The 13,042-nt window shown below is 32.8% G+C and overlaps 1 protein-coding gene across 4 annotated transcripts in view; it reads right to left on the reverse strand.

The window, feature by feature from the left end:
- The window catches only part of SRBD1 (S1 RNA binding domain 1), a 261,168-nt gene that overhangs the window by 108,419 nt on the left and 139,707 nt on the right, over positions 1-13,042 (reverse strand). For all 4 annotated transcript variants that reach the window (XM_004447327.3, XM_023588117.3, XM_004447328.4 and 1 more), the window contains exon 15: positions 6,449-6,540. In XM_004447327.3, the coding sequence (XP_004447384.1) occupies positions 6,449-6,540 (92 nt within the window). The remainder of the gene's footprint in view (positions 1-6,448; positions 6,541-13,042) is intronic.

Below are 13,042 nucleotides of genomic sequence, written 5' to 3' on the forward strand. Positions count from 1 at the left end.
GCTGACCCACGCACAGTGCTGATTTGCACAAGGAGTGCTGTACCACGCAGGGGCATCCCACACATAGGGGAACCCCATGCTCAAGGAGTGCACCCCATAAGGAGAGCTGCCCAGTGTGAAGAAAGTGCAGCCTGCCCAGGAATGGCGCCACACACACGGAGAGGTGATGCAGCAAGATGACGCAACAAAAAGAGACACAGATTCTGGGTGCCGCAGACAAGATTACAAGCGGACATAGAACATACAGCAAATGGACACAGAGAGCAGACAATTGGTGTGGGGGGGGGGAGCAGGGAGAGAAATAAATAAAAAATAAATCTTTTTTAAAAAAACAAACATTGTATAATGGTAATGACTGCACAACTCTGAGAACACATTTAAAGGACATTAACTTGTACATTTTAAGAGTAAATTTCATGGCATGTAAATTATATCTCAATAAAGCTGTTATATATTTTTGAGAAGTAGGACATCCAAAAGTATGTCAAATATTATTTTACCTAAATATGATGTCATTATTCCACTATATGTAGGTAAAACCCTTGTCAGGTATGTGGATTCCAAACATGATGTATGGTGTCTCTTTACTTTCTTGATATGATCCTCTGATGTATGAAATTTTAAAATTTTGATGAACTCCCATTTATCTCTTATTTCTTCTGTTGCTGATGTTTTCGGTGTAAAGTCTAAAAAACCATTGCTTAACACAAGGTCCTAAAGGTGTTTCCCTATGTTTTCTTCTAGGAGTTTTATAGTTTTAGTTCTTATATTTAGGTCTTTGATACATTTTGAGTCAATTTTTGTATATGGTATGAGATAGTCTATCTTAATTTTTTTTTTTTTTTTGCATATGGATATCCAGTTTTTCCAGCATGACTTGTTGAAGATACTATTCTTTCTCCATGAGGTGGACTTGGTACCCCTGTCAAAGATCACAGTATTTCTGAATTATTAATTTGATTCTATTGGTCTATATGTCTGTCTTTGTGTCAGTAGCATACTGTTTTGATTACTATAATTTTGTAATAAGTTTCAAAATCAGAAAGTGTGAGTCCTCCAACTTTGGGCACTTTTTTCAGGATGGTTTTGGCTATTCAGGGCGATTTACTCTTAAATTTGATGCTTCTTAGAAGAAATACTTCTTAGAAGAAAGCTACTGGAATTTTGATTGGTATTGCATTGAATCTATATATTGTTTAGGGTAGAATTAATATTGTAACACGATTTAATCTTCCAATCCATGAACACAAATGTCCTTTCATTGACTTAGGTCTTCTTTAATTTCTTTCATCAATGTTTTCTGCAATTCTTTATATTCTAGTTTAAATTTATTATTAGATATTGGAATTTTTTAGTTACTATGGAAAATAGAATTTTTTCTTGATTTCCTCTTCACATTATTCATTACTAGTATATAGAAACACCACTGACATTTAAAAAATAAGTATACATCTATCTATCTATTTATTTATCTCCCCCTCCCCTCCCCCCCAGCTGTCTGCTCTCTGTGCCCATTCAATGTATATTCTTCTGTGTCCGCAGCACTGGGAATCTGTACCTCTTTTTGTTGTGTCATCTTGTTCTGTCAGCTCTCCGTGTGTGCAATGCCACTCCTGGGCAGGCTGCCCTTTTTTCGTCCTGGGCAGCTCTCCTTAGGGGCTGCACTCCTTGATCATGGGGCTCCCCTACACGGAGGACACCCCTCATGACATGGCACTCCTTGTGCCCATCAGCACTGCCAGCTCAACACACCAGACAGAAGGCCCTGGGTTTGAACCCTGGACCACTCATGTGGTAGGCAGATGCTCTATCCATTGAGCCAAATCCACTTCCCAACACTACTTATTTTTTGGTGTTAATCTTGTATGCTGTCTTGTTTTATTATCTTTAGTAGGATGGTAGTGGATTTTCCAGGATTTTCTATGTATAGAATCATATCATCTGAAAAGTTTTACTTCTTCATTATCTATTTAGATGCCTTTTATTTCTTTTTCTTGCCTAATTGCTCTGGCCAGAGCTTCCAGTACAATGTTGAACAACTGTGGTGACAGTGGGCATCCTTGACTTGTTCCTGATTTCAGAGGGAAATCTTTTCATTTTCACCATTAAGTATGATGTTACCTATGGTTTTTCAATATATGCCCTTTGTCATTTTAAGGGTGTTTCCTTCTATCCCTAGTTTTCTGAGTGCTTTCTATCAGGACGTATGATTAATTTTGTTACATGGCTTTTCTGTCTTGAGATGATTGTGTTGTTTTTATTTTTCTCTGTTCTATTAAAGTAATGAATTACATTATCTGATTTTCTTATGCTGACATACCTGGAATAAATCCCACCTGATCGTGGTATATAATGTGCTAATAGATTAGGTTTGTTAGTATTTGGTTGAGAATTTTTGCATCTATATTAATGAGGGATAATGGTCTGTAATTTTCTTTTGTGATGTCTTTATCTGGCTTTGATATTAGGGTGATACTAACCTCAGAATGAGTTAGGAATAGGAAGTGATCCCTCCTCTTCAATTTTCTGGAAGAATAAGAGCAGACTAGTGTTTACTCTTGGTAGAATTTACCAGTGAAGATATCTGGTCCTCAGTCTATCTTTGTTAAAAAGTTTTTTGGTTTGTTTTTTAGGTACCAGCAGCTATGGATTGAACCCAGGACCTCATAGGTGGGAAGCTAGCACTCAATCACAGAGCCACTTCAGCTTCCCTGAGTTGGTTTTTCATTTGTTTGGCTTGTTCTTCATTTTTGTTTTTTCAGGAGGCACCAGGAACTGAACCTGGCATCTCTCATATAAGAGGCGGGAACTCAACCACTTAAGCCACATCTGTTCCCAGGAAGTTTTTTGATGACTAATTCAATTTATTTACTTGTTATTTATCTGTTGAGATCTATTTCTTCTTCAGTCAGTGCTGGTAGTTTGTGTGCTTCTAGGAATTTGTCAATTTCAACTGGGTTATTTAATTTGTTGGTACACAATTGTTCATAGTATCCTCTTAAAATCGTTTTTATATCTATGAGGTTGGTAGTAACGTCCCCCTTTTCATTTCATTTATCTTTGCCCTAAAATCTTGATTTCTTTCCTTCTACTTGCTGTGAGTTTAGTTTGTTCTTTTTTGTCTAGTTCCTCCAGGTATAAGGTTAGTTCTGTTATGAGTTCTTTTATTAATGTAAGCATTTAGAGCTATAAATTTTCCTCTGAGCATTGCCTTCACCATGTCCTATAAGTTTTGTTATGTTGTGTTTTTGTTTTCATTATCTCAAAATATTTAATTTTCCTTGTGATTTCTTCTTTGACCTATTAAGAGTGTGTTGTTTAACTTCCATATATTTGTAGATTTTCTAATCCTCCCTATTTCTAGCATCATTCCATTTTGGCCAGATAATATGCTTCGTATAACTTCAAACTTTTAAAATTTATTGGCACCCACTCTGTGACCTAATGTGGTCTATCTTGAAGAATGATCCATGTGCTCTTGAAAAGAATATATACTCTGCTGACTTTGGATGCAGTGTTCTCTATATGTCTGTTATTTCTAGTTCATTTACAGTATTGTTCAAGTTCTCTGTTTGCTTATTGATCTTCTATGTTTTATCCCTTGATAAGAATAGTATATTGAAGTCTCCAACTATTATAGTACTGTCTATTTCTCTCTTCAATTTTGCCAATGTTTGCACCTCATGTATTCTGGGGCACTCAGGTTGGTGCATAAATATTTACGATTGTCACTTCTTATTGATAGACTGACTGTTTTATTAATATGTAGTGTCCTTCATTAATGCTCGTAACAGGTTTTTTTTAACAAATTGATTTTACTGGTACACATTAATAAAGCCTGCAATTCATCCAAAGTATACAATCAATGATATTTGGTATAATCACATAGTTGTGCATTGTTACAGCATTTTCATTGTTTCGTAATAATAAAAAAAGTAAACAAGTTCTTCACCTTTTATTTAGCTGTTTCTAAAGGGAAACGTCTTACATGATCATATTGATGAAATCACCCTGAATCGAATTATTTATTAAACAGAATTTCAACCAATTTAATTTAGAGTCACTCTCAGTCCTCACAACATGCTTCCAAAGGTACTTGGTATCATTTCTTGAACCTAAGGTTCCATGATCTGTAACAGGTTAGTTTTCTGTTTTCTACAAGGCTGGCTTTGGATTCAACTTTCTCAAGTCTGCTAGGTCACTTAAAACTTTCCAGCTTCAAAACAAATGTTCCTGATAGCTCCTCTCACATTCTTTTTGTCCTAGCAGGTATATGCCTTCTTTGTATCATTTTACTATTTTAATGGGATTATAGAAGGAAGTAGAAGGATGATGGGTATACTCAATTTTCTGTTTTTAATCAGATATTCATAATAAACATTTTAATATCACCCATCTACTCTTCTATCCATCAAATTTAAGTTTGCAATATATTGAGTGGAAAAGAAGCATATACAAGAATGACTTGTTTCCAATAATTTGAAAAACTGGCCAGAAAGATGTAGTAATGTGAGGACCATTTTCTAACATGTGGTTAACACTTTTATGAATGGTGAGGTTCTGTTATCTTCTGATATAGTAAATCTATGGAGGGTTGAAAGGTAAAACCCAAACCATAGATATGTCAGGTTTCAAATGAAATATAAAGTCATCCTGGACATCAATAACTAGGAAAGAAAAAGAGCCCCAGTGAAAAGCAGGAATTGAAAAGGAAGTAGGTCCTAGATGACCAAGAATGAAGACTATGAGGTTCTTTTAATATTTCTCTCCAAGACCAGACTTTGGAAGACTCAAAGTGTCTAGGTAGATGTTTTGAATTGATATAGTCTTTGCCACATGAAGCAAGCTGAGACACAGAAGGATAGCATCGCTACAATGAATCACAAACTGATAATAAAGCCAGATTTTGAAATCAGAGTAATTAGGATCATTTAATGATTATCTTTTTTTATTATCTTTTCTTAGAGTCTGGTTAAGTTATAATCTTATCTCATCTATAATACTATAATGGTTATATAACCACACTTGAGCCAGTGGTAAAGTGCAAACAGCAGCCCTCTGAGCAGGGGAGATTAGAGGGATATCTACTTCACAGATAATATACTCCAACTATTTTTCCTTTGCCTGCTTGGAATATTCCCTTTCAGTGTCAACTTCGGAGGTTTTGAATTATATTTCTTATAAAGGAAAGTATCTTTTTATTATGGAAGTTAAGTACAGAAATATTATATACAAACTTACTGGCTGTGTAGCCTCTTTTAAGAATCAGTTTCCTCATATTTAAAGTGGGAATAAAAATAAATGTCTCATAGGGAAGTTGTGAGGATTACATAAGATAATGCATTTACCAGAATATTTGATATATATTAAGTGCTTTACAAAAATGTATCATTAGCAGCTCCCACTATGATTATTATGCCTGTTCCTCCCACTCTTACATATTATCTTTACAAGGCAAATATCCAAAAAGCACATGGTAAGAGGGTAGAGAGCATGGTCAGCAGGTGTGAGAGGGAAAAGCTTCACAGAAGAAGCAAGATTTGGGGCTAAGATTTGAGTTTGAGAAAATGGTCATTTTAAACAGGTGATTTTGTCATGAAAAACTGAAGGAAAACTATAAGCTCTTGTAGTTGTAAGAGTAAAACATTTAGTTTCAGATTAATGTGAAAATTTTCAAAATATACATCTTTGAGTATATAGATTTCAGGAAGAGTCAAAGAAATCTGACAAGAATATTTAAGAAAAATATACACTCATCAAAGAAATCCAATAACTAAAACCAAAGCAGGCTGTTTAAAGCAACACATTATCAAGTGACTGCCCCTGTTAGCAAGATAAGAAAAACTGATGATGTGACAAATATTTAGCAATAAACCAAAAATCTGAGTATGGACAAACATTTGCACTATAAACATTTTTACCTTAATAAAACAAACATATAACCTTCTGTCAACAAAATGCCATATAATACTGTTTTATAATAATCTTAGAGTATATTATTATTTTTACTGTTAAACTCTCTGGCATTTAATTTTAACTAAAGACTTTAATGGTGATGCAGCAAGATGACACAACAAAATGAGACAGATTCTGGGTGCTGCTGACAAGAATACAAGTGTACACAGAAGAACACACAGTAAATGGACAGAGAGAGCAGACAACTGGGGAGGGGACAGAGAAGGGGAAGGGAAGATAACTAAATAAAAAATAAAAAAATAAAAAGACTTTATTGGACTTTTTACTATACCTCAGAATACTATATAGTATTCTTTAAAAATAGTACAGTACTCTTCCTCTTTTTCATAATTTCAGTTATTATTTTAATCAACCACTCTCTAATTCTTATTCATATGGCATATCTTTTCAAGTTTTTTGGATTTTAAAAATAGTTAACTTGCTATCCAAATATCAAAATCACATGCTTTTGTAATGACCTATGGTTTCTTACCTGCACTTCTCAAATTAGGGTCCAGTCCTGGCATCTCTTTGTTAGCTTCAGGGCTGACACTGTAGATTGATGCTCCTGCTTCACTGACGATACTGAGAAGACAGAAACAGGGGAATATCATTTCCACATGGTCAAAGAAAATAAATGAATGAAACTGGGAATTACAAGAAAAAAGATAGCTGGGTAGAGTGCTGGCTTCATATATTTCAGTGATACCTAGAGCATATAATTTTTCATTAATATAAAGTGAAAGCAAATTTGTTTTTTTCACATAGAAATCCATGATGAATTCATCCAGTTGTTTTCTCTGTCACTGGTAATGAGAGAGTGTGTAGATGAACACAATGGATACACCCTCCCATGATGTCAACTTCAAAATCTTCAGAATATATTTAACTTTTCCACATTCCATTACTGGCTGAAAATTTATGACTCTCATATGAAATAATCATTCTACAGTATCTTGGAAACCACACAGACATATACGTAGCTATGTGGTTATACACAAAAACCATTGCCACAGCATTGCCATTATTAATATCTGGTTATAATTAACAACTATAACTTAAAAAGGAAAGGGATCAGACAGAATGTCATCACACCTCTTTTCAAGAGAGTCTGAAATCATCCTTTCAGTGGACTTGAAGCCAGTGTTAAACCATTTCATTCCATCATTTCTTCAATCAAAGCATTACACAAATCACCCTTTTTTTCTTCTTTGGCACCAAATCACACTGGGAACACTCTCTTATAGCTGACATTTGTATGGTAGTTGACATTTGTACAGGTTATCAAACATTTTTAAATTGCAGTTCTGCTTTATGACAAAATATCAAAGAATTATTATCTATATATGTATACATTCTACTACGTCACCATCTTGCTATCAATATTCAAAAGCAGAAACAATTTTTTTTTAAAAAACTTAATTTTTAATCCACTTTCAGAACTCTCTCCTTTCCTATGCTTTGCAATATTTACTTCAATTACATGAGACAAGTTAAGTGGATAACTTTTAGCTTATTGTCTCATTGAAAAATGCAAACATGGTTAAGTAAAATGTGGGAAAGTGAATTTGCTATCCCCTGCCTTTGGAAACATTTTCATCAAGTGTTGACAACAAATTACAAGCCACTAAGACTTGGGAAGATTATTCTGGGGAAAGTAAAGATTCATACTTTTTTCCCCCCAACTAAAATCTACTATTCTAAATTTCATAATAGGAAAATGAACACTTTGCAACTCAAAACCAGGCTGCTCATTCTGTTCCTCATCAACACCATCATCATGATATTATAAGAGGTAGTGTTTACTGAGTGCATATTATATACAGGGCACAAAACCATGTAATTTACAGATACTATCTCATTTAATTCTTTTATGGGGTAGGTTTTATTTTACAGATAAGCAATGTACCCAAGATCATACAGCTGTTAAGCAGCTAAGCTAGATTTGAACGCCTTTCTGCTTAACTATGAAGTCTAAGTACTTAACCAGCAAAAGTACAAATACCTTCTAAATAGCTGCACAACCTCTCTCATAAAATAAGAATCCATATTTTTGTGTCAAACAACAAATGCAACATCTTTTTAAGAAAGAACTATTTTCTTAAAACAACAGATCCCTTACAACTCATTTTCTTTTCCATGACCTTTACCATTATAACAAAGCGTAAAATAAGTTTTATTTTCTTATGTATTCAAGGTAGAATCTTAAAGCCTATAAAAGGTCAAACACAGTCTATAATTTCAGAGAAAAACTTTAAAGTTAAAAGGTAATTGTGCTTTTTTCAAAAATGAGATTTAGATTGTTTATCTTCTATAATATAATGATTAAGGAGAACATGTAATGTCAAATAAAAGTAGAATTGAATTTCTTAGTGTGGCGTAATAATATGATGCTAAAACCAACATACTAGAAGTAATTTTTTAGTTTCATTATAGTAGTACTTCCTAACGTCTTCCTTGGTATCTGGGCAAGGAGAGGAAAGTAATCCTTAAGACTGTAAGCAAAATGTTTGAGTTTATGTACTTTTTTCTAGGAAAGAAGTAATAGCTTTCTTTGATTACTTAAAGAAATTTATGACTCTCAAAGAAAATCTACCACCATCCACGAAAAAAGTCCGTTTCAAAATACAAATTAACACTCAATCTAACAAAACCTTTTCTAAAAAAGCCAATGAAGTTCCTCTGAAGTTCAGGATGGACCTATTATTAAAAGAAAGGATTTTTTTTTTAAATCTCGCCACAAATTTATTTTCTATCATTTCCAGAAGCCTCCAAAGTTACAACTATTTAAGCAAAAGGAACTCAAATAGTAAGTAAAAATTCTAATGAACTGTGGCCTTCAGCAGTTGGGTACCTGAGAATTTGCTGGGTTCTTGGAAGTTATAATTCTCAATAGACTGAGGGAAACTGTTGCAAAGAAAAATACTCAGATAATAAATATTCCTCCAAATACCATACTGCCACTTCTCTTAAACAGAGGAATACAAAACAGATGTGACACATTGCACCCAAAGATTTTAGATTAACATTAATATTGAATCAACACAAAATGTAGTAAATTTCATATCTTTAGTTATTGGAGAGCACGGGTCCAATAAAGAGATCAGTACTAAGCATATTTCAGAAAGCTTAAATAATCAAAATGAACAGAAATACCTCAACACTGATTATTTTGATATAAAACATAAAGACTTAAGAAGCATATATGGCAAGAATTAAATGAATGTGACTTTACTATCTAAATGTTTGTAAAACTACAATTTATTAATCATTTAACCCAAATATGGTATTTGTATTGATACCTGTTGAAAAAAATCAAACTGGGAGTGGTAAGCATTTTTTTTTTCAGAAAAAGTTGCTAAGAACAAAAGTTATAATGCCCCACTTTTAAAAATTTAATCCTATTTGGAGTTCGAATATAGACATTCAGCAGAAAGTATGCTATATTTTATAAGCCACTTTCAGTTTATTCAGAAATTATGCCAGTTATCTCTAACATATTTTGAGGAAAACAAAAATTAACTTTGAACAAAATGTAGATATCTAATGAATTATTATTTTGTTTTACAAGTTAAGTTTCTCTCAAGTGCAAACAAATTAGACTCAAAATCTTAGCAATTTGATTATTTTATGTATTTTGCCATAAAGGAGGCAAGACATGAGCAGAATTTATTGTTTGGGGGGAATTTAATCAACACACTTCTAATCCAAATAATATTTCAAGATTACACTACTCCGAGGCCCCTTCAAACTTCTACAGTTCAAACAACTAAACTGATAATACAGTATCTCAAGGTTTAAACATATAAAAGTACATTTCAGATGCTACCATTAGACCTACATTATACCAGAATTATGTTAATGTGGACTTCTCTAGAATTAAATTGGTAATTTAAACATTTATCTAAAAAACAAAACATACACAAACTCTCATAACCTATAAAGTGAAAATTCCCATATTCACTTTCAAATTCATTTAAAAATTTTTTCACAGAAACCCTCTAAGTTAAAAATGCTAAATTTTGTTATCCCAATTAAAATTCAGTAATGTAATTTACATAAATGTGATCATTTATCAATCTGTTCTTTTTAAAAGATATATGTTGAAATGACAATTTATATCTTCATAGCTCACAAGTCTCTTCTACCATGACAGACTGCATGTTGATGAATCTTTTAAAACCAGGTTTGGGACTTGGAGTTGTCCTAAATGATATTGCAGGGTCAGATGCTGAACATTGTATATCCTCCCATAACCCACTGAATGTACTGGAGGAGAGTGTGAACTACAGGGTAAATTATTATCCACGTGGTGCAGCAGTGCTCCAAAATGTGTTCACTGAGTGCAATGAGTAGTGCCACAATGATGGGGGAGGTGGTTGGTATGGGAGGAGTGGGGTGAGGGGATGGGGGGTATACGGGAACCTCTTATATTTTTTATAATGTAACCTTTTCTGTGATGTATGTATCTTCAAAAAAATACAGTTTACAAAAATGATGGGGGTCGGGGGGTGGGATGTGGGATATATAGGAACCTCTTATGTTTTTTTAACATAACATTCTATGTGATCTATTCACTTTAATTTTAAAAAGTATTTTAAAAAAACAGGTTTGCAAATAGTTTTCTTACAGCAACTGTAAGTAAGAGAAAAGTAATTTCTTTTGAGATATGGGGGTGGGGTGTAGAGTGAAAGGGGAGGCCTGAAAACTCTTTTCACAAGAGAGGAAATTTAAGTTGTATATTTTTAGTCATCGAGCTAATAACTGTTCACATTCATTTATACACGGTTGCATGAAGCCTCTATATGAGTCTCCTTTTCTTTTCATTTCCGAAAATGAAAATAGCTTTATTGTTTTTTTCTGATTTAAAAATAAATTGGGGAGCAGATGTGGCTCAAGCAGTTTCTCACATGGGAGGTCCCAGGTTTCATTCGCAGTACCTACTAAAAACAACAAAAAAAACAAAAAAAACAACAACAAGCAAACAAACAAAACACCAATTAAGAGGAGTGAATGTGGCTCAGTGATTTAACACCAGGTTCCCACATGCAAGGTACTGGGTTCAATCCCCTGCCCCCCTCACAGTACATCAAAAAAAAAAAACAAATTGCATGCTTCCTTAAGCTATCAGGAGAATTTAATTCAAAGGGAGTTGACTTAAATGAAAATGCAAATATAATAAGATAGAAAAGTCAACCAGGATATATTTCCTAAATATTGATTAAAACAGTCAAGTATTTAAAAATATACATTTTGTATATTTAAAAATATCCAAAAGTTTATAATTTCTCAAGCTCTATCAATATCTAGCAACTTTCTTCTTTCTTTCTGCCTATCAAAAATATATGTACTAAATAGCTACTACGCTAAGTGCCTAGCTCATTTCACTAAAGTTTTTAAAAATAATTCATGTAAAAAAATTCTGCAAATTTTTCAGAGTAAGAAACATATAAATGGAGAGAGGTTAAATGACATGGCCTAAGTTTCTCAATAAGGAATAGAAAAGCTAAAAATGCTAACCAAGATACACCTTAATTCTACATATGAGACAATCTGTTCTGAAGTAGGAAAGGATGGTTGTTTGTATTTCAGGGATAGGAAAAACAAAGCCAAAAAACAAACCACCACCACCATAAATAAAAGGAGCTCTAGGTTTAAATCTTTTAACTTAATGTTTAAAAGATAATACTTATTTCTAAGAAAACATCAAATCTATTTTAAATTCCTTTATTTAGTGATGAAATGCCATTTCAAGTAGCTTTAAAAGAGTGGTATCTAGTAACTTTGAAAACTAAGGTAGTCTGGTATGACAAGGATGCAGGGAAATATTGATGAAAAGTTTCAAAAATATGCATTCACTCTGAACCAGCTAATACATTTCAATTTATGTGAAATAAATTTTAAAATATACAAAAAATTAAATAACATTATTTACCACAGAACAGTTCTAACAGGAAAAAAACAAAAAAAGGGTTTATAAAATGGAAAACTATGTTTTCATAAAAATTATTGTTGTAAAATATCTTGGTCTCATATAAAAATTCACGACATATTAAATAGGCTGTTTACAAAACTGTATATGATATGTGAGAAACTTTAACATTTTTCAAGTACATATATACATGCAAAAAAAGACTAGAACATTTATTTAATCCTAATGTTTATAGACTTTAAATTAGTTAGTCATTTCATTGTATTTTTGTTTCTTCAAAATTTTCTACAATAACCATGTAATATTTATCTGTAATCGTATATTAGACAATGGCCACCATTTAAAAATTTTATACCTAACTTCTTTTAAAGTTATTTTGAATTTTAATCTGAGTGAACATATAACTTCTTAGCAATAACCTCTGAATGAGGAAGATGAATGAGAAGAGCTTTAAGAATAGTATTTTATGATTGTCTTTAATAATAGAAAAAGCAACTGATTAAAGAGAAAAGTCAAGAGTTAAGTTCTCAGTTTCTACACACAGGCCAGATAAGAAGCAAATGCATGACAAAAATTTCTTCAAGTAAGTATATATTATATATATTTAAGTTTTACTTAAACTCTGACTGGCTGAATCCATTCCCTAGGTTTATTCTTTGTGATCACCAAGGCAAAATGAGCTCACTATCCACAATATGAAAGATGTGCAATAGTATTCCAGGAAAGCAGCATGTGTGAAACAAAACTCTAAGGGCAAATTATAATGAAGGAAAAAAAAAGAGAGAGAGAGAAATAATATACAACCTCATTATTTTGATGGCATCAAAGGAGTTTACACTTAGGTATGTAACACTACCACCACCTGGTGGAAGACTCGTTAGAAGCAATTATTCCATTACTACAGTTAAAAAAACAAAAAATAAAAAGTTCTAAGCTATCTTTCAAATATGAGAGCATTTTTCAGAGACCAACTCTAGCAATGGTACAGTGATCTAACGAAAAATCCATAAGAAGCCTGGGAGAACTTAAAAAGGCAACTATCAAAAATTTTAAAAATGGAAAGAAAAAATAAAGTCTATTATCAGAGATTCGGAGTGTACTCCCAGATAAGTGGTCATCCTATCACAACCTATTCACAGAGAAACAGTTCAGCAG

This window comes from Dasypus novemcinctus, chromosome 17 (assembly GCF_030445035.2).
Source record: "Dasypus novemcinctus isolate mDasNov1 chromosome 17, mDasNov1.1.hap2, whole genome shotgun sequence".
Classification (NCBI taxonomy): Eukaryota; Metazoa; Chordata; class Mammalia; order Cingulata; family Dasypodidae; genus Dasypus; species Dasypus novemcinctus.